General features: G+C 48.3%; 1 protein-coding gene across 1 annotated transcript; it reads left to right on the top strand.

Moving 5' to 3' along the window:
- Positions 1-11,177: 11,177 nt before the first annotated feature.
- On the top strand, positions 11,178-22,080 carry LOC144101594 (uncharacterized). The gene is made up of 4 exons (XM_077634740.1): positions 11,178-11,359; positions 11,950-12,156; positions 13,232-13,434; positions 21,638-22,080. The coding sequence occupies exons 2-4, from the start codon at positions 12,100-12,102 to the stop codon at positions 21,906-21,908; spliced, it is 531 nt and encodes a 176-aa protein (XP_077490866.1). The 5' UTR covers positions 11,178-11,359; positions 11,950-12,099; the 3' UTR covers positions 21,909-22,080.
- Positions 22,081-22,660: the final 580 nt, after the last annotated feature.

Genomic DNA, 22,660 nt, shown 5'->3' with positions numbered 1-22,660 from the left:
ATGTCGGGGCTGCTCACCGGACCTCTGGAGCAGAGCTTCACGAAGTTAAACAATCTGTCTCCTATATTCTGTGCCAAACACCTACCCGATAGGTGATTTTCACGGACTCCAAAACATCATTACCAACACTGACCAACCTCCTGAAGACCCAGCCAGTTTCTCGCGGCATTGCTTATCAACATCCCTTGGCTAGTACACATAGAATTTCATGGATACGAGCTTACAATGGCAATCCAGCTAAAGAAAAAGTAGATGATGTGGCCCGGAAAGATCTACAGCATCAATAGTACGAGAGCATTCTGTTCACAAAATCAGATGCGTCCCAACAGCCCAAAAGATAGGCCTATGAAGAAAATAAGCGGCTCCGGAACTCGCCGTCACACCATCATCCATTCCGTCACGCAGGTGACACATCTCAAAATGTAGACTACCACACTGTCTTCAACGCCATCTGGAAAGTGGTTAACATCGTCTCCGTCTGAACGCCGCATGCACAAACAACTCGCTGTACCGTTAAAACACATCAACGCTCCACAATGAGACCACTGCAGCTCAATAGGATATGTACAACATATTCTGCTTGAATGCCCAGCGTATGCCGACGAACGTGCTGTTAAGGTCGGCGAATTCGGAGCTGAGAAGGATTACTGGAAAGCCAACATGAAGTCGGATGACTCATTGGGAAGACACGCAGCTGCAATGACTGGTCTTGCAGCGGCAACAGTGGCGGCGGCGCCAGGTGGCGGAGTCTGCCCTCGGGTCGCCGGAGGGAGTTATGCTATTCAACGGCCACGCTGGGGATCTTAATTGAAAGACGGCTGCGACCTGCAAACAGTTCTCGCGTTTCAGACTACAGGCTGGGGAGTACAAGGTCGTTCAACCACCTTCTGGGAGATAGATGGGCATACATTTGCCACTGTGGCCTCGAATCAGCCACAGTGGGGAAGACGACACGCCAGTTTTCGATGCGTCTATGTTCCTGTCCATCTCGTGGGAACCGACGGGCCTTCCTCTCCCACGACTGCATCAGCCTGGTCGCCGTGTAGTCATCGACGCAACAGTGTGATGACCCCCATAATGCGCAGGTCCACACGGGACGGAGAGGCAAAGAGACACCGTATGGCTCAGTTTAAACAAACAGGTATATTCAATAATTACACATGATTAAGGTTATACATCAGAGGCTGGGGCGTCCGAGCTTACGTGCCGACGACTTCATGGGGGCGATGGAGTGGCTCCGGAGTTGGGCTCGAGCGGTTGCTGGCAGAAGCTGCACGCCGACGGGCTTCGGCGCTGAAGGCCCTCTTGGCGAACGATGTCGTCCTGAGCGTGCTTGCAGTAGAATTTCAATAGTCGTCCGTTTCTTCGAGGATGGTTCACAAACCCTTCCTCTAGTGTCGTTCGGCTTGGAAGATGAACAGGAGGCGAGCTTGTAGATGATGACAGCAGAGCATAATTTTACAACATACATATACAGAGAGTTAAACTGGAAAAAAGCAGAACTGAATTTACAAAAGAACAAACTTTGCACTACTTTACTCATCGACCGGGCAGGTTAGTGCCTAAGTAGCATCACATTACATGCTAAGCATGGAGCCCCAGCTCAGACTGGACTGCATCCGTTTACATGTGCTTTTAAGCACTTGATTAACAAAGGACTAAGGGCGGTCATTTCCAGTGGCCCGCCCAAAGCATCAATTCTCCAATCCAAAATAACATGCGAGATGGGGACCACCCCTTGGGTTGGGCTTAGCCTCGAACCCAGAGTCTGTTAACAATACAAACTAAATAAACAACAAAACGCCACCACTCTCTCTCAAGTGAGAGTATACACAGGCTCTCTCTTCGGAGCTAATTCACTAGCGCCTGTCTTTCCACATTCTTGGCGAGTACTGCCTGTCCGCCATGACAGGTGTCCGTCACGGCCCTTCTGGGAATGCGCTTTTGTTCACGAGGCACGGCGGGAAGCTGTGGGTGCCTTCCCGGCGATAGCCCACGTCGAAAGGGGAAGGAGGGAAAGAATGTTGTCTTCGCGGTAGCGCATAGCGTCGGCTGTGGTACGGCGCGCTCTGGCCCGCTGACAGCTCCCTTGTCCTGGAATGTGCCCGGAAATTGGGGAGGATAAAGCCTGTTTCCCCGGGGCGGCGGCGGGTCCGGTTGTTCTGGTCGTCACTCAAAGAGCATGGCTGGGTAATTGATGATGCCGCTGTCACGGGTCTCCGTCTACGCCGCGCCGTCGAACGTGGATCCTCGTAGCACACACGGAATGTCACAACAGTGCTACAGTGTTCGAGCACTGTCTTTTTCCCTTTCCATCGATAGAGCTGCGAGAGATTGTCGCAGCAGTCATTACGAGGCCGGCGTGATGAAGGTAATGATTGATTTATTGTCTGTTTTATGAGGCCGCTGCTGCTGCTACAAGAGCATCAACATCACGACCTGCCTTTGGCGGCACCACGAGTGTCGTCATCTGCTCACTTGGTTAGAAATCGTTCTCCAAAACTTATTCCCCTGTCTGGGATCTGTACAATACGAAGGGTATTTAGCGAGTTGATGTTTGTTTTTGACACACTTATCTCGACTGTAAATATGTTAAAATTGAACCTACTGTACAGTTTCTTTCTTAACGAAGTCCGACACCATTCTTCGGAGCCGTGACATGCGGTGCTGAACGAGTCAGACAACCTAAGGGCACCTTCGTCTCCAACAGTGTTGGAAGCGGTTAGAATGAAGTGTAATCCACAGAAATGGTTGGCAGCACCTGCGGCAGCACCTGAGGAAAAAGCACGTAGGGATAGGGAGGAAGCTGATCGGGAGTGGGAAAAGAGAAGAAACAGCAGAAAAGAAACTAAAGCAATTGGACCTTCAACTTGAGGTGCTACGAGGCGCAGTCCAGAATGGAGAATGCGGAAATTCGACAAAAGAGGCGAGTGAGAAAGCTGAGTGTCCAAGCGGCCGGATGCTCTTTAATGGTAGAGCGGGGGAGCCATTTAGGTGCGGCGCGGATCCTGTCCAGAAAACAAAACCGCTAGGAATCACACTGTCGCGGAGCGTAAAGATCTCGCAAAGCATGGAATGCGAAACAGGCGCGTAATCGGCACGGATGGAAACAAAACTCGAAAACTCTAGTCAGAGGTTTCGAAGAGGCTTGACAGACCATTGTCAAGCCTGCGCAGCGCGTTGACATGAAACAGAAATCAACGGAAAAGAGCGACCAGAACAGGTGAAGCCGAAAAAAGAAAACAGCCGACCCGAAAGCCTTATTACAGGAAATGGCACGCCAGATAGTGGCCGAGTTGGATAAGCGCGACGCCTCGAAAAAGAAGTTTGTTCGGCAGTCCAAGCGGCACGGGCTTGAAAAGAAAAAGGTAAAGGTGCCCCAATCTATAGGTTGCTAAGCTGAAATTGAGGTTAGCCTTGAAAAGTGTGCACTATACAAAGCAGAACAGTTCCACCGCATGATGTATTACAAATATAAGCCAGGCGAGCTCAAAGGCAGGGAGAAAGATGCGCAAACGCGACAGGATAGTTTAAGAGGTATGAGTCGCTTAACACAGAGGCACTGAAACATCCACCGGTCGATTGCGTGTAGTTAGTGCGCAGCTGCGATGCGAACGAGATTCTTCGTCAACCCGGAGAGTAGTGTACCATTAGTGTGGATGGGAAACTTAACGCAGTTGGTTGTTGATTCCGTGTTGCACGCGGGAGGCTCGCAGCTAAGAGAAGAGAGCGCCATGCTGGAGCATAAAGAAATGAAAGGTTCCAAGCTTCAGTTAACTGTGCTAACTTTAACCGAGGTAAAGAATGATCGGATTGTTTCAAAGCATAAAGAAAAGAACCGCATTGCTTGTCAGAGAGTAGATTCTGATCATGAGACGCATGCAGATAGGCTCCGTACAGTCAAGTTTTGTCACCAGCCTTGCGCCACCTATCGCTGCTATCACGAGACTGTGGGGCGGGGGGTGCAGAAGCTCCGCGTGCTGCGGCGCGCCTTCAGATGCTTTCACGGCACTAGAACGTTGGCGATTACTAGAGAAAGTCACCTAAGAAATTCCAGGAAGCAAAATACACAACAGCCGCTTATACTTGCGTCCAGAATAATAACAGCAGGGCAACAATCCTTGCATCAAAATGTGCAAGATTTCAGGTAAGCTGCTATAAAACTTCTGTTTGTCCCAGTTGGTGCGTGATAATACCACGGAAGATCGATGTGCGCAAAACATTAGACAATCCACGTACAGTCTAGCGTGATTTGAAGCTATCGCGCGCGTCCACCGACAACAGGAACAGCGCCATGGCCCAGAATCCTCTGCTCTGGCGAGGGAAGTATAAGGCCAGCTTCCCTCAATCTCTTTGCTGTTCCTTAAGCAGCCGCCACTCCCTGCTAGGCAAGCAGCTTGTTCGCTTCCTTTTTTTGCTGCATCGAACAGGCAGTCATGGTATTGCGCGCGACGTACTGTTCGGTATTATCTGGAATTCGACGCTACGAATCTTGTGTGTGTAACAGCAGTTAAGCCCTTATGCAAAAATCTTTTTCGAAATTTCATCGGCGGACACAGACAGTATGATGAGGCGATGTTGTGATGGTGTGCTGAGGATCCGCTTTACTAAATCGTCCCCACCAATTTTGTTTTCGACCGCGAAGATAACAGGTAACAAAATCCACATTCGATTGCATAGAATGGAAAGCTTAGAATAAAGTAAAAGGGTGGTAATGTCGTCGCGGAGGTGATGGTTGTAACATGCAACAGCGAACGAGAGAAAGAAGAATGCGAATTTGTGACTTTCATTGTTCCAAATCCGGCTGCTAGGCAGCCTGAACGCCAGGCCTGTCGATGTTCGCGCGATAAACTTCAAATAGCGCTAGACTGTACCCGAGAGAAACACAAGCACAGGCGCAATCACTCTTGAATCGTGCAACCTGGTGGTATGTCTTGGGCGGCCGGTTTTTGGGTTGAATGTAGCCTAGATTTACAGCCGCGAATATTGCTGTTAACTGGAAAATTTTGAGATCAATATTGGTCCTTACAACGCATTGGCATTGCATATAAGCCTGGTGAATCTGTCGAATTCCGATGTTTTGCTTGTGGGTCAGTGTCCTGTCGCGGGGAATAATCCACTGACACCATCCTTCGTTAGATGTTCGAGTTTGGATGGCCTTTCTGGAAGCCAGCCCTTCTGCACTGTTCCAACCTCAACTCATCCTGTTCATCGGTTCGTCAACGCTGGCCATTTGAAATTTTTCGGGCCGCAGAGGAGCTCTTAAGATGCACTACATCGTCGATTAAGGGAAATTTATATAAGACAGTCATGACAAGTGCAGAGAAAAAAGCCTGTTGCGCGACATTGGTAGATATGACATGAGCTCCAGTAAGTTGAGCGGCGCCGATAACAGGTTTAAGATGTTACTAAAAGTTGTAGTAAATGTGCCCTCAAAACAAAAGTTCTTCTGAACGAGTTATTTCGGAAGAAAAAAAGACAAACCAAGTTAATGGAGTATTCAGGTCAAAATTACTGTCTTAATTACTGTTGGATGCAAAGAAGGGCATGAGTACACTAGCTAAATAATTAACAATTACAGTGTTGCATACACCGTTCGTAAAGGAATAGGGCTGCTCCAAGTTGCTTTAATATAATAATGCAAACAACATGCAGAGATTAAAGAAATCTGTCAGATGGTTATGCGTGTGGAAATAAGAATACTTTCGACAGTCTGACTGCTTTCTGACAAAGTGTGTCGGTTGTTGCGTTTATGCTACTGCACTCCCACTAGTGCCCAGTATATACGCTCTGCTGATTAGAGGTGTGCATTTGACGTCAAAAGTTTCGACCACACCTGAACCTAAAAAAAACACTTGCCGCCCTCACTCAACCTCAGCTTCATCAGTTGAGGTTGAGGTCTCCTGAGACACCCTCACCGCACTTTGATGAGGCCACTGGTGACCTCACTCAACCTCAAATTTTCTGCTGCTCGAGCTCAGAAACAAAAATGCGATTAAGAAGTTTTCCAGTTAAAAACAATGGTGAGAATCCTGTCATACAGGACAGCCAAAATCATGATGGTACCATTCTGAATACTAGTTAAAATAATAGCAGCACTAAGCGGTCTGTAATTAAATAATAAAGTGTGTACAGGAACTATTCATGTGCACGTAATAGGATGCGCCTGTAATCTCGGATGAACCGTCGGAGAATTTATTGGCTCCGGTCAAAGTGTCCCTTACACGGCTGTTACCAGTACGTCGGAGGGAACTTTTTTCTTTAAGTTTGCTTCACATACGATTTATAGGCTCATCAGTGTCAATATTCGGCAACCTGCATCGTTTGTACTTGTTCGTCTTAGAAGCGTCTTGCTCATTCACGCAAGAACCGGCAATTAACATACGCAGACCTTCTACACCATCTCAGGAAATTGGGAGGGGGTGGAGAGGTATACACGATACGCTTCTTAGACTTGAGAATAGTTAGCGAATGCCAATAAAATGGTCGCCGATGTACTTTCCAATGAGGCGGATACGCCGGCGCATATCAGAATAATTCGATTTTCTAGCTCTATCTGTCACAGCGGGGAGGACTCAGCGGAGATTAAAAGTTTGCCACACAGCAAACGCTCTTTTCAGTCCTCTGTAGGCTGCCTTCGAAAACACTTAACAAGCTAAGACTGTAATACGCCAACAGAGGCGCGTTGTATTTATGCCTGTGTGGAAGCCAGCGGCATCTTTTATTAATGTGAAACCATTAGATGGCTCGGTTTCAAGGCCATATGCGCAAAAAAAGTGTTCGGAAGAAACGTCGCCATGTGATCTCACGAGCCGACGAGTCACCCAACGAAGATTATGACGTCAGATAATAATTAATGCTAATTAACATACACAAATAAGAGTATGCGATTAATAATATTTAATGTGATAATATAACGCTAAGACTAATTAGTATTAGTGAAGATATCATGTGAGTGTGAAGTCATTCCAGGTCACGTGACTTTCACGTATGTGACATCACACTTAGTCACTCGACAACGATGTAATGTCACGTCATACCAGGTCCCTAACACCATTTCAAGGTTTATATAGATCCCACATTGGTACACATGCGCGCATGACGCATTGCAAAGAGTGCCTACAACCCGGTTCACATTAGTGACATTCGCATTGTCCAGAAGGTAAACGTGACCGTTCTCATGAACGACATACTACAACGCAACATGCAACGACACATGCCGTTGACCCTCGGGGTAATGGCGATGGTGATGGTGATGATGATAGTGTATCTTTATGAGCGCCTGAAGTCTGATATGTGGCTTCCAAATTAAATGTTGCCAGAATATTGATTAAATCTTGTACATTACCCAGCAACCGAAGGCAATAATTCGTCGTGAAAATAGGAATACTTTCAGCTAATAGTAAGGATGATGATGTTGATGTTCTTGAGTGTTCAAGACCGTCCCCCGTTTCCGCCACTCCCCTCAAGGGGCGATGGTAATGGTTTCGAATTCGTGGGAATTACCAGATGACGGCACTTTGCGGGAACAGGCTACATTATGTCTTCGAAGACTCTGCCGACTACTGAAATCACAAGGGTCAAAACAACTGGCCCAAAGTAGGCAGCATGAACCGCTCTCTCTTCCAAGAGTACCACGGCTCTCCGCTCAACTTTCACCGATGCGAAATCTGCCCCCCCCCCCTCCCCAACGAACAAAAAAAACACCGGCAAAATACTTACACGCCTAATTAGAGTTCTGGGTACCATTCTGGAAGCAGGCAATCTTATTTAAGTCAATCCCTTGTTTTCCTTTAAAACTTAACTGAGCAAAGGTATGCTGGCATCCTCGATGTTTTTTCCCGCGAGCACCGCGTGAGGATTCCGCTAAGCTGTTTAAGGCGAACTCTCGGTCTCTGCAAAGTATTTAAAGGAAAGATTAGGGTGTGGGTAGTGCCTGGTCGTCTGCAAGGCAGGCCGCCAACCTAACTGATCCCATGTGAGAAAAGAAAAAGAAACAAAGAATGATTACACACTTGGAAGCAAACACCACACACTAAAAACTGAAGTGAACAACAGTGTGACCAATACAGGTCCTATTAAAAAGATTGAAACAGCCACTCAGCAGACCAGCGTCAGCACGTCAAGTTCTATTCATACATCTTCATTAAGAAAAGCAAAAGGAATCAACTACATCATCATGCATTCATTGTAGTTTTGGATATTTTTACCGCTATAACACCGATGTGCTGGAAGGTTCGCCCCGTACTGCGATATTTCGTCATATGTCAATTTCCGAGAAGGAACAAGGCACAGGACACCAAGGAGATGTTATTCGGAAAGATATAAGTGAAATTATACTTTCATCTGCTTGCATTACCTAAAAGAAATATACAGAAGTGGTGTGAGATTCGAAAGGGGAAGACACCGATCAAAAGCTTCGACAATGTTGTACAGGATTTTCTGGCTTCATGCATTTTTCATCAAATCAACAGGTGTTATTGTTAGGAACCGCCTATATAGCTTTCTCTCGTATGTGCCGACTGCTCCAGTTTCTGTTAAGTTATCCGCCGTGGTGGCTCAGTGGTTACGGCACTCGGCTACTGATCAAGAATTCCCGGGCTCGAACCCGACTACGGCAGCTGCGTTCCAATGGAGGTGAAACGCTAAGGTGTCCGTGTGCTGTGCGATGTGAGTGCACGTCAAAAATCAACCGTTGCTCAAACTTATTCCGGAGCCCTCCACTACAGCATTCCCCTCTTCCTTTCTTCTTTCACTCCCTCCTTAATCCCTTCCCTTACAGCGCGGTTCAGGTGTCCGCCGATATATGAGACCGATACAGCGCCACTTCCTTTTCCCAAAAACAAATTTTTTTTCACCGTGTAATGTACAGCAGTATCCTCTTTACTAGCCTCTAACGCAAGAGCCATGACGTGAGCGCCGATAAGGAGCACGAACACGAAGCAGTCTTGCTTTGGGCCATCCGTGCTGCTACGAATTTATTGCGTGCTTGCTGGACTGAACTTATTTGTTTGCTGCATCAGATAAAGCTAACTGTGCTCTGCGCGCTCCCGGGAATTTGAGCCGACCGGCAGCCAGCTGGGACTGCTACGCCACCGGGGAAAGAGGGGAAGGGAGAGTGGCGTGCCGTGAAACCAGCACTCCTTCCAGGAAGACCAGAGGGGTTCGCACTCCTGTAGGCTCAGGCTTAACGGACATTAGGGTGTAGCACCAAAAGCTAAAATCGCATTCCAGAGGGAGAGCAGGGGCACTCAACAGCAGTCTCACAAGTGCCCTCGCAGGAGCGCCGCCTTCCAGTGGGAGAACAAGAGCAGAAGCTCTTTGTTCCAATGGTAGACCTTTCGTAGTTTCGCGGCGTCGATAGCAGTCGACTGCAGTCCGGGCTGCTCCCTCTGCAAACGAGAGAGTGGAGGAGTTACATAAAGAAAACCTCATATCTTTGCTGTTTTGCTTGTTTTTTTTTTGTTCTCGCCGATGTCGAACATAGCAGCTGCAAAGCGTCAACGCTCGGCTAGCTGCGAAGAATCTGATGAGTGTGAGCGGAAAGAATCTGCGGGAGCGACGGAAGAGCGGCATCGCCGTGCCGAGGTGCTCTATGCATTTGACGAGGACGACGACGATAGGAGTGACAGCAGGAGTATAAGCTCGCAGTCGAGTTCCAGTTCGTCGTCCAGCACGCGGGGAATGCTCAAAAAACAGGCGCCGTCACAGGGGAAACCGAACACCGAGCCTCATCGCATCAAAACTGCAGTGGTGCGCTCCAACTCCGTTTCAGAAGCGACACTGGTCGAAGTAAGCAGAGGCCACTGTAAAAAATCTCGACACCACTTAATGACGTCCTCACTCAACCTTAAACTCACGCGTGAGGCTGAGGTCTGATTTCTTGACCTCACATAAAAAGTTCGAGCCGTCGCCGACCTCACCTCGGGGCGTGAGGTTGAGGTCGCCTTGAGGTTCAGGTCGAACTCAAAAAGTGGAAACCTCATGAGGTTGCCCACCTCTGCTACTGATTACCTTCGCAGAGTGTAGCAGTATCCTGATGCAGCAGGTGGTCATGGGTTATGGGGTACGGGGAGCGGTCTGCTGCCAGTATTGAGGTTCCGGCTCGTCTCGACGGCACGGAGAGCGGGATCTTGCCGTTCTTGACGCGTCCATTTTTGCTCTGGTATTTGGCGCTAGGCCTCAGCAACCCTATTTGCGCGACCCGGCTTATTCACGACGTTACTCAAGGCGTGTTAACCGTCCGCTGCGTTCAGTTTGGTTTAGTTTGGTTTATGAGGGTTTCACGTCCCAATACGATTAAGGCTATGAGAGACGCCGTAGTTAAGGGCTCCGGAAATTTCGACCATCTGGGGTTCTTTAACGTGCACTGACATCGAATCGTCCCCTGCGTTCAGAAGGCTTCGGTTGCGAACAATGCGCGCCGACCAATCCACTTCCAACTGCGCATTGACGCACGCTTGAGGCATGGTCGCTCTCCTCCTCGCCAGTTTCCCTCGCTGCGCCTTTCCCGCCGATGATGGATGGCTTATGGTTAGAGAAGGCTACAAGTAATTGGATTTCTCCGCTGTGGTGATGTATCTAATGACGTCACTACTCGCTAGCCCATCAGGCTGTTTCAATACAGCTCTTAAGGCGCTGGGTTTCTGCTCCGGGAAGTTTCTCGACCATTGCATCAAAGCAGCAGCAGCAGCAGACTTACCGGTGCTCTGAAAGCAGCCCCCCCCCCCCCCCCTCCGGCTCATGACGGAAAGTTCTGCGGATGTAGGCCTCGCTCATATGCAGCTGTTTTATTTGCCCCAAAGTTTTCTAACAGCGGAAGTATATACGCTCCGCTCCTGTAGAGGGCAGTCGATGCACTCTGGTTCAGCAGCAGGGTAGCAGCCCTGGAAAAAAAGAGGTATATGGGACAAGGCTATGCTCCATCGAAAGGCGTTTTCAGAACTCCTTTACTTCTAAAGGTGTAGCTATGCACCTATCCCTCAGATTTTTTCGTGGACGGACTTGGACTTCATTCACATTCTCTTGCTACTTTTTTTATGACTGCCCAAGAGCTCCTAATTTTTAGCGCTTTCATCCGTCGGCCATCTACCGTGGAAATAACTAGCGCGAGTGCACGCGTGACGAAAACGAAAACAACACGCGTGCTGACCGCCATTCAGGCTGCTTTGCTTCGCGACTCTCCAACTGCAGGGCTGGCGGTCACCGACGGCAAGCCGCTTTTTTCCGCTCCCATCAAGATCGCTGATAAGGTTCCGGTGTTCAAGAATGCTCTGACTGGCGTCGTAGCAACTATCCCGCCACCAGATCCCGTGCTGGCGCGTACTGAATCGGCGCAGCAGCGTCGTCGGCATTAAAGGTATGGTTGCCCATTGCGAGCTTTCTCTGTCTGCTCCCTCCAGTGAGGCCTAACTCTTTTAAGTGCGTAATCATCGGTGCTCTTTGGAGCGAAAGCTCTCTCTACTCGAGGTACAACTCAACAGTTGCTCCTCGCTTCGCGCGTTTCACCTTGAAGCCCGGCCAAGGTCAAGCCAATTACACACGTCCTGGACAAACGATGTGCAACTATGAGCCCGATATGCCCGTATGGTATGGTCATAGCTAATCACCAGCAACCACGCGACCATTGAACAATGGTCACTTGACCTTAGACTTTCGCCTTTAAAGCTGAGATTCGGATCGCTTGATGTGACGACATGCAATCTCAAGTGCTCAATTTACCTTTGAGCAAGACAGCCAAGCCTTGGCAGAAAACACCAGCCAAGCCACTGTTTGCACACTTTAATCCAACCATGTTTATTCGTCTAACCATGTGAAGCCATGCAGAACCAAGCTTTCGCTCCTCTACTAGATTCCGCCCGGTTGAACCTCAGCCAATTTTTTGCAGACCCTAACACAACGACCGAAACTACAATGGCTACGGAACTCGAAGTTTGCCTCTTCGCGCAGAACCTGTGGCAAGGCCACCTGGCTGGACTTCAGCCGCAACCCCGTCAGGCGGATCTGAATAACCCAGGAAATGTGGTGACGGTGGTCGGCTCCTACTTTATCGAGGAACACCTGACTGTCTTTACATTCGCCGCTGGGAGTGTACTTGGAATGCATCTCAAAGGAGCCTTGGACAACAGGAGAGCTATTGATGCAGCCATAGCACAAGTAAGAAAAGGTCGGAAGGGACCTACGGAGGTAGAAAGTGTAGCTCACGTCCTTTTATGGTGTTTGCCACATGAAGAGAGGACTGCGCTGTTCGTGGATTCACGAGAGGATTTCTGAAGCTCGACGCCACAAGAAAGCGCTACAAAAATTCATTTATATAAAACAGCGGAGTGAGTGGCCATAACGACTAACAACAGCGGCATATTAATGGCGATTCGTACTGCTGAGGCTTCCATAACATGCTTGCATGAGAACTTTCGAGCATACAACCGTCTTGAAAATGTATTTTTTAGTGGAAGCTATACAAAGGAAAGAAAGTCTGTATATTGCATGCGCACATTAGGTTGAATCGACTTGGTCGTTCATGCCTGTGCGACATTCGCGGCTTCGGGAGTTGCGAACACATTATTTTCGAGCAAGTCTTGTTGTTCAAGAGAACATGCAATACAAACGCGGCATTTGCTTCTTGATAAATTACAACGTTAAGAGCGCAATGCGAAACGGAACAACCTACACTAAACGAATGACCGATTCGTGTCGATATGCACACCTCTTTCAATTCCAGTCGCCATTTTAAAGCGCAATAAGCTGCTTCTACATGGCTGATTCAGCGCAGCTTTGTTACTGTCGTCACGACTCTTGCTGGCTTGTCTTTCATCTTGCAGTAAGGCTTTGGAGTGCGCAGCCGTCCACGCTATCACTCTCACCGTCCATTGTGCTTGACAATAAAAATTATAGCCGAGCTACGCGATCTCGCTTTCTTGTCCACTTCTGCTGTTGTTGTTGTCAGTCAATGTCTTATAGTGGCTCAAATTCCTCTCTTGTGCTGAGGTTATTGTGCCAAACATTCCAGGGGCGCGTCTCAACCCTACACAGGCGCATAGCTTCCTATAAGATGGCCTGTCTTGTAGAATATGTAATGAAAATATAAACATCCTTACAGGAAGCATTCAATAGTGCAATAATTTTCAATACCAGATTTACGATGCTTGCTTTTCATTTGTGTGGGCTCTTGAACGACTTCTCTCTTTTCAACATCGGTCACGGGAAAACTTTTGCTTTCTCACTCTTCGAGGACGACGAGGAGGAGCGCCTCCTCTCGGCAACCCGCCTGCACTGCCACACGGGAAAGAAAATCCTCACAACGGATCTTAGCCAGCTCCGCAGTCGTGGCATTCATGTCTGCCCAACCTGGAACATCTGCCGCGACTACCGGCCCTGGCTGTACCACTTCCCGGACAGGCGCCAGCAAAAAGCTCTCCTGGTTCCAGGCTCCGCGTGAGTTAAGAATCTACTAGTTTTGACTCCTTCTCCACTCCGGCTGCCCGGCGGTTAGCGCCATAACTCGAGCTGCCTCTTTTAAGAGTGAACTAAATCCACGTTTGCCTTCTAGCTTTTAAATGAGCTACGTATTGAACAGGAAGCGTAACACAGAGCTGTCCTCCTCCTCAAGACTCTCAACCGCGCTCAGAGTTAACATGTCGGGTCATTACATCAAAACTTAAGGAAAACGGAACCCTAGTTGAAAAGAGGACGACACAATTAAGATGCTACAGCCGAAATTATGCATTAATTTCTGAAACATTACGCCCCTAGAGATTGACGACGTACACGATATCGACCGCCATCAATCGCAAACAATAAAAAAACACAGAGCAATCTGCCTCCACCTCAGAAAAGTCGATACCATTTTACGTGCTAACCGAGGAGTCCATATAAAAATGACGGTATCGATGAAATTGCCACTGAGTGCTCAGAGATCCACAAAAAGCAAGTTTCTTAATCTCAGAAGCGTGAAAGGTGTCCGCCTCTGGCTGGATTTTGTGGCGACGTCACTAAAAACGGCGGTGCGTGTGAACAGTGTTCGCTTTAAACAGTAGTTGAGCACATGCGCTTTCGGTTTCACTAAATTTAAAGAGATACACGCCAGATAAACGACCAATTTTGCGAAAGTTTTCGACCTCTCATTTTTTATGTTTCAGTTCTTTCTGTTTGGTGGTTACGAAAATTTGGAGTAACTCGTCTTCCGCCTTGTTCTGGCGCATAGCGGATTCCGCGATTTTCCGACGACGGAGCACCGTCGTCATTGGTTTCACCGTTAAGAGATGAGAGCTCCGTTGGCCCAGTACCCCCTTTTACTCTGCGGATGCAGAACTTGACTACCCGATCAAATCACAAAAAAAGTAGTGGGAGACTTTGTGGGTACAAAGTGTACATGACGAAAGCCTCCTGATTACTGTGTCACCTCGACTCCCTGTTACTATGTTACTCTGCTACCTCTACTGTTACGGTTCTGGCTGCTTGTTAGTGCAAATTAAACGACACCGCAGCTGCCACTGGGGCGAGCGACGCGACTGACGTCACTGTTGATATGCGCGCATGCGCATGCACCGCCTGCTGCTAGGGGTGCGAGGAGGATGCGCGCTGGTTTGGGGGAGGCTAGCTGCTGGCACTGCGCCAATACGAGCGGACAGACACCGTCACCGCGAGTATGAGCGCTTAAAGGCTTTCGCCTGAGGAGAAATTGAAGTTGGCTTGTATCGATAGAATACCAGCTCCTGATCACAAAAACGCCGCTCTTAATGAAAACAAAGCTCTTTTAAGGTAGAAAATAGCAAGAACCAAAATACAGGTATCGCCGTCACAGGCCCATCTCGCAAGTACAAGCGTGGCGACGTCATAGGACAAGAGACGACACCTTGGAGGAATTTGCATTCCTACATTGCGTCTCGAATCTCTGAGGCTGACAAAGGAAGGTTGCGTGGTTCAATATTGAAGTTTTGTTTTAAAACTGACAGTGCACTTCTATCACGCAAGGAAGGCAGACAGAAGAGAACCTGAATGTTGGAAGCAAAGAAAACCAATGCTTGGCGGCGCAACAGGCAGCCAGAAGAGTTTCGATTTGTTATGGCGCTTCGCATGTATGAGCTTTGCGTGCCCCGTGGTTTTGTTTTTTACGCGCCTCGATTTACAAGCGTCGAACAGCAGGGGAACTCCAGGCGCTGCTTCAAGTGCTAGTTAACCTTTGAAGGAGCCTGTTAAGGCTTGTCAGATGATCGCCACGGTCGATGAAAAACTTTGGTGGCACGATGGTCGGTGATCGTACAAGGCAGCATTTGTGTCTTCGCACGCTCACCCTGCCAAACATTCCCGGCTGTGCCAGTCAACTTCAAACTACTTAACGTAAATCGTTTATTAGGGACGGGAGACAAGGTACAAGGCAGTTCACAAAAATTGCTGATGGCCTAGCTCTGTTAGGCCAGGATATACACGGCGAAAGCGCGGAGATTTCTGCAGCAGAAGAGTGCATTCACTACATGCGCCTTTTTGCTAGTTACAGTTTGAGCCGTTGTGGTGGAGTGGTAGCTTCTCCACCTCCAACGCCAAAGGTTGTGGTTCGATTCAGAATCTCGGCACAGGATTTTTTTTTTATTCAGTGAGTGGGCGGGGGGTTTCAGTGGCTCCCATAGATGCCGCCACCGAATACGTTGGTTAGCGGTTAAGCGCAGGCTCTGTTAAGGCGTGTTTATACTCCGGCGTAACGCGCGCTCGCGCGCTGCACGGCGACGTCACGTCGGCCAAAGCGAGACCCTCTATACTCCAACTGCGCTTGACCGCCGACGCGTTCGGCGGCTTCGGCGCACTCTGACCGCACTAGCGAGGAGACTTGGAGCATGTCTCTATTTCGCGCCGAGTGCGCCGGCTGCCGCCGGCTCGGCCAGACTGATTCGCCTCCGCGGCGAGGTGCGCGTTGTGACGTAATTCAATAGCTTCGGCAGTTGGGCGGAGCTGTTCTTTTCTAGCTCTCGGCTAATTTAATCCATTCACAGTATATATCTGAAGGTACATGCAAGTGAGCGAGAGAGCCCGATCCAGTGGACCTGTTGGATCTAGCGGAAGCCGTTGAAGCGTCGTGTGCCGGCTTTAGTTTCAAGCCGCCAACTTTAAACGCGGCCGCCATTGAGCACCCATCCGTTTTTTGTGGCAAAAAAAAATAATAAATAACTTGACCCTTGCAACCGTGCGAGACCTCGACGCCCCCTGCTGCACCGTGGAACCGCGCCGTTCAAGGAGTCACAATCCGTTGGCCCCAAAGCCCCGGCCAGCCTCTGATGTGCGCAAGGCGCCGACCTTGTCCTGGCGCCTCGCGACTCCCCGAGCTAGGGTTATGATATTTAGTTTGCAACGACTGCTCACTGAGGAAGGCGGAAACGACCCGCTGGCGCCTAACCTAACCGTGCTCCCTCAAAAGGATCGCGCGCTCTGTGGGGCTGAGGTCGCTGAAATGCAGGCCGGATATTTTGCGAGAACTACGTCGTCGGGTCCGGGAACGGGATCCATCGTAACGCTGGCAAGACACCGGTGCAAACGTAAACGAAGCGACGGTAGCGACCCCCGATAGATGCCTTAAACATGCGACGGCGGTAGCTTTCATTTCGGCTGCTGCAAGACCTCACCGCTAGCCGCCAGAAATCACGGAGTCTGCGTTTATGTCACGTGTCGCGTCACTCCGTCTTGAGACGTCATAAGAGTTCTCTTCGACGTCATAAGAGTTCTAGAGTTTGAATCGGAGCGGCAGGAAAAATTTTCAAATTCGAATCCAAATTGCTTTGAAATAAATGCATCTTTCGCTCCCGGACAAGCGGCAACAAAGCCATGAAATGCCGAACTCACAGATTTTGCTAACAAAAAAAATTAGATGGGCTTCTCCTCAGTGTCCCTTTAAAAGCAGCGCACAGTAGACTCCTTCAGAAACGGCGTAGCCCCTTTGTTGGCTCGGGAGCGTGCCCATCGGCGGCTGGCTTGACAGGCGCGCGTCAAGTTCCAGCGGCACGCCCCTGCACGTCTCTATGCTGCTTGGAATTATGCGGGGCTGCTTCGGTAAAGTGTTTCTCGCCTTCACCTTGCGTTATTGGCAAATACTGCAACGTTTCAGCTGAAACTGCTTCTTTTTGTTTTGTTGCGTCAAAGACGCTTGTTAGTCTTCAGCTGAATATTGGCCAAGGCGGCCCTCTCCACCGCACTATCGCGCTGCACTTTAATAAGGCGCGCTGCTCATGAGGATTTTGACCATTTGAGACTTTTTTTTTCCACAAATGCAAGATAAACTGCGATCTTGATTTTCGCTGTTTCACTATTTCAACAGTGGCTATTGCTTATCCCTTCGGCATTTCGTAAAGAATGACACATGAATTATGTTTTTTCCGCATGACTCCTGCGGTGTTGCAGAGTGCAAAAAGCTCTAACTTTATATGCGACCATGTATGTTTGCGTGAGTGCTTGTATGTGTGTATGCGTTCATAAAAAATTGTGAAAAGTACTTTGTAAATACGTTTTAACGCAACCATCCAAGCTAAAGCTCAATTTTTATTTATCTTCAATCAACAGAACAGTGCGTTTTCCAACATACATACATCAAAAAGTAGTACGCTTTCTTTTTAACGAGTTAATAATACCGCAGTGGCCTAAGGAGTGCGTTAATTCTCATTACTTCGTAGGTACAACAGTTAGCCTTTAGGTGTTCTGAACTGTTCATTCAAAGTTATATATTTCAGCTGAATACGTTAACATTTCATGCATAAATAACTAACATAGTTCTCATAGGCAGATATTCTCGACAAGAAGAGTTTTTCAATGGGAAATTATTTATGAACGAAACATTGTCGCATGTCGTAATACTCAACCGTCACAATTTAAACATCCGCAGATCCTCACTCACTACGCTTTTAGTTGTCTCATAGTTATTGTCAAAAAAGCACCCAATTTCTTTCCTATAGCACTCTTAACTACTTGGTGCGAGTGCTGCGCAAAATTTAAAAGCAGGATTTTGTTATGTATCGGAAACTCAGACCATTGCCATCAGTATGTTCATAACAATATCTTACATTATTAAACAGTTGCCTCAGTTGTAGAAAATGCATCCGAGTGGTTTTCGATGGCAATCTTAACTACTCGCTAAGAGGGCGCCATAAACTTTTCAAAGCAACATTTTTGTACGCGTCGGAAGGTTAGACCATTGCCATAAATATGTTTATAACAGTATGTTGCAATATTCCACAGTTCCCCTACAATTAAAAGTGGTGTCCAAGAAACCTCGATTTCAATTGCCGCGTCCTTCATTAAGTGTGGTGTTCCCAATCCGTATATTGCTATGGTTTTTGTTCCAAATCTATTACTTTCTCTAGTAACGGCAATTGGGGCGCACAGGAAAGCTTTCATGGTGCACAAAAAACCTTTACATCCTGCCCCATGGTGATATTTTTTTGTGATTATCCCACGCTTGGTGTAGGTGTAGGAACCCCTTCAAGTGCTTTTCTGTCGCAATTGCCATGTTTCATTTCTGAAACTTCCTGTAGCTCTAGATTTCTTTGAAGAGACTCAGTGACCTAAAACAGGATCTGCTTAAAGAAACTTGCCAACCTGAGGTGACCAATCTGTTTCTGAGAACTGCTGTGCATGGAGTACGGATAGTTCCCTTGTACGGAATTGCCGGGGAGAAGGTTTCAGTGTATTCCTTTTCTTGAATGTCGAGTGGGAAGACGTGCAAGGATAGATAATTTTCATTATCAGCTTGATTGAGTTCAGAATCGAGCTTTACCATGATGAGGGCCTTCCAGGATCTACGAATCGTCGCAAAACGAGAGGATTGTTCAAATGCCCTTTCCCCACGCATTTCACCCCTCCAAAGCCGATCACCAGGCCGGAGAAAAGCGTGTATTACTTGTTCGGAAACATTGGCTCTACACACGGCGCCTCCTGCTTGCGAGCCGTTTGCTCGAACTACTAAACATTTCCATACTCACAGCAAAGACGCTTTTTGTCGGCAAAGGTGAATCGCAAATGTACGGACATAAGGATGCCATCCTGCCGCATTTGGTCAGTAACGCTCAAGTCGGCAGAAATATATTTTGCATTAGGTAAAATTTGAATAACAGCTAAATCGGCAGTGTAGTTCAAAGTTTGTATTGAAACGACCAAAAATCAACATATCTCTCGCCGTAACAACTACTGTCAATGCTTGGCTGTAATATTTTGTAATGCTGCGCTAAAAGCATGCACGACAGCACCGGCGAAGGAATGCCTTGCTTTTGAACAAACCCTGAGTACTCCACCATAGCCGACTACAGGTAGCAGGTCAGTACTTGACACTCCAACTCTGCTCAACATGTGGGGCAGCCAGGACCACCCTCATACACTACATGTAGGAATACCCCCAACCCATGGCAGTTTCTCCTATGCCGAACCCATCGCCCTCCTCATAAGACTACGAGTTGGTCAACCACCTGGCCAAACATGGCTAGTAGACAGAGCGATCTGTGAGGCCCAGGCCCGTGAACTCTTGGACAAGTAGGAGCTGACCCTTGAGGATTTTTTGTTTTTTTGAAAAATAAAGTTGCTCCACCTCCTCCTCCAGGAAGAACTCGTTAGGATGGATTATCTTCTCGGAACGAAACCGCACCTCTGCGTTCGATGATGACTCTCACAGCCTGAAAACAAACAAAAACGCCATCGTATAGCCCAGTAGCACAAGTGAACAATTTCTGGAGTTAAGTCATTATTGGTCACCAGAGTTGTACTGAATAAGAGGTCCAGAAGACTTATCGAGGTCTGAACCGCGACTGGGTCGTCAGGCAACAAGGAGCATTAAGAACTGGCTGAGGAGCTTCCGGTATCATCACACGTTTAATGCTAACAGTATTTCTGCAAATGATGCGTAAAGGATTCTCTTCTCTCTTTTCTGTGTTTCTTGGGGATTTGTGTGCGCAGTTGCGTCGAGCTTTGCAAGAGGGTTTCAGACATAAAGACTTCCACCATCCGCTGTGTTCCACCATGAATCTTGTGTTGTCATTTGCAGGTGTACACGTTCCTTTTCCCGTTCGTTATTTTTCTGTGGTGAACGTGTAAAGAGACGCATGGCATAGACTGCCGGTTTGTGCTCACATCTTGCTCTTTTGAGTTAGATGCTCTGTCATGTGCAAGCTTTGGCCTGGTAAATCGAAGCGCTTGTAACGCGCACGTGAAAGACGAGAAGTCTAGCCGCGCGAGAACCTTACACCTGCATGGTAGGCGATCCATCGGTCTGGCGTGTTTTTGTGTGAAGGAATGATGCCCTTTTCTTCACTGCAGGCAACTGATGACAAAGAGGGATGGTCAAATTTGCCCTGTGTAGCTTACAATACACAGAAGATAGAAAAGCTCGCCGCTGTTTAGAGTGCTATGTTGCCAGGTGACGTCAATTTTTCTCATTCGTATTCCTTTCAAAGAAATAGGAAGAGCCATTTTCCTGCTCTGCATCTTTTCAGCAATAGCCATTGCATTTCAGTTCATGGCTTCTCAGAGGATTTTTGCAGCGTGATATTTAACATAGTCGAAAGCCGTGAATCATGACCACTTAAAATACGTGTATTAAAAACGCGTCCATGCGGGGATTAATATATCGGGCTTTTACGAAAGCATTGCCTAGGAAGCCTGGATTTCAAAAAATGCCTGTGGTTTAGCTGTGCTTAAATCTGGAGTTACGCGATAGCTACAGCTTTCCGAGTGGAACTCGCTTAGTCGATATGCAAAGTAAGTCTTTCGCCGCTTCGTTTCGCTCGGCGTTCGTTCTTCATCTTCGTCCCTGGACGTGGATTCGTTCTCTCCCCCTCTCTCGTTTCCTACTTCACCCACGCCCCCTACCGACTCGGTTTCACCGGAGCACCGCGCCGCCGGCAGCTTCTCCGCACCACGTGACAAGCACGTGACCCGCCACGGCGCCGCCACAGAGGCCACGGGGTGGCCACGCTGAAGGTTCGAAAGCCTACCGTAATGTAGCTATCGCTACAAAAGCGAAACATGGGTAACGGAATTCGCGCCAGCCGAATGGCTGAGGGTCACAGAGAGAGGGTTTATATTACATGGTGTTCATATACAAAGGAAACGCATGGCAGATTGCCGGTCACTGTGGCAGGTACCATCGCGCTTTTGAAATTTACGCGAATAAACTGTGAATGTTCACGGGATCATTCTTTACGAAATGCGCGGCTTTAAACTTTTTTCCTTCATGCCCTTGCACTTCCCGCGCAGCTCTCTCAGGGAATATCTAACTAAGTTCAGTTATTGGCAGGGCACTTAAGCCAAAGCTGTTTCTGTGGTGGTAACAACGTCTAGAGCCGTAACATTGCTACAGAAACGCAGGAACCGCAGGGAATAATACTCGAAGCAGCAGAACATTTTAGTTTTTATTTATTTTTGTGTAAATTTATTTTTAGGATGATAATGTGCTCCAAATAGGATTTTTGTGGTAGGTGGGTGTGCAGAATAAATGGACACAAAAAGTAACGCAGGCATAGTTGTACAATAGGTAAGTCTATAGTCTGAAAAAAAATTCAAGCCACGGCACTGCACAAGAGATTGAAAATCATATTAAATGATTCTGTTTTGAACGCCCAGGAGTATTTATTTCGCAAACGCAAGGTTTCGTGCCCAAATTCATTCGCAGTGTGCAAACCCAGCCTCAGGACCATGCCCTTTTCGGATGCATCAGCCAGTGCGACACTGGGGTAATGGTGTCCTTTATCGTGTGGCAAGGGCACCTCCAGACAGTTCTGCAGCACCGTGAGGTGCGCTTGGAGCCACAGAGCCGGTCACTGGGGAGACTGGAGCTCGCCCGATGCGGCTCCGTTCGGCCGACAGCGGGGCATGCAGCAGGGGTCCGATGCAGCGGTGCTCAGCGTCCTGCACAGGCCTGGCCGGGTCACCACGTGCGCTGACCTCCCACCCAGTATCCGCAGCTGCGTACTGCGGAGGCAGTCTTAGCCTCTATTGTGACATCTTGGTGTCGGCGACGCACGCACAGGCTTGGCCTAGACAGTAACCGTCACTGCTGCGTCGCTCATTTCATTTTTTTAGCAATTTATTTAGTTATCAACATATATTCAAGGAAGGGGAGAGAAGAAATTAAAGACTATTCTGCACGGGGAAGTTGTGGTGAACTGCACCTCTCATGTCGGCCATGGATTCTAGCATGCCGGGGGGGGGGGGGGGGGGGGGAGGACATTTACTAGCGATTTGTACCGTTCTTCTTGAGCTAGTTCAGTATCGATACCGCACAAAGCCGACGCTTCCCTTTCCGTAGACAGGAGCGCTTTATCGCGAAGGCACCAACTCGAGCGGTGAAGGAGAGGGCGAAGCTAGCGCTGTTAATGGGTTATTGCGCCAAGCAGACTGGTGTGGAGAGGTACCGATATCCTGACAGAATTACGCCACGCTGCTTTTGGACGGAAGTTTGCGCTATGGAAGAGCAGGAAACCGGGCTATGATTGCTGAGGCTCAACCTGGAAATGTATGAAGAAGTGAAGGAGTGTGCAGGGCAGGCCGTGAGTGCGCGAGGTGGAACAACAAAACTAGTGGTTTCCTGGTGGATAGCAACGGATATCTATAGCGTGCAATCCACAGAGTAGAAAGAGCGAAGGTAAGAGCGATATTAAAAATCAGTCTGCTGTCTAATTCCATGGCATCAGTT

The sequence above is a fragment of the Amblyomma americanum genome, chromosome 1 (genome assembly GCF_052857255.1).
Source record: "Amblyomma americanum isolate KBUSLIRL-KWMA chromosome 1, ASM5285725v1, whole genome shotgun sequence".
NCBI lineage: Eukaryota > Metazoa > Arthropoda > Arachnida > Ixodida > Ixodidae > Amblyomma > Amblyomma americanum.
This window is presented reverse-complemented; position numbering and strand designations above follow the sequence as displayed.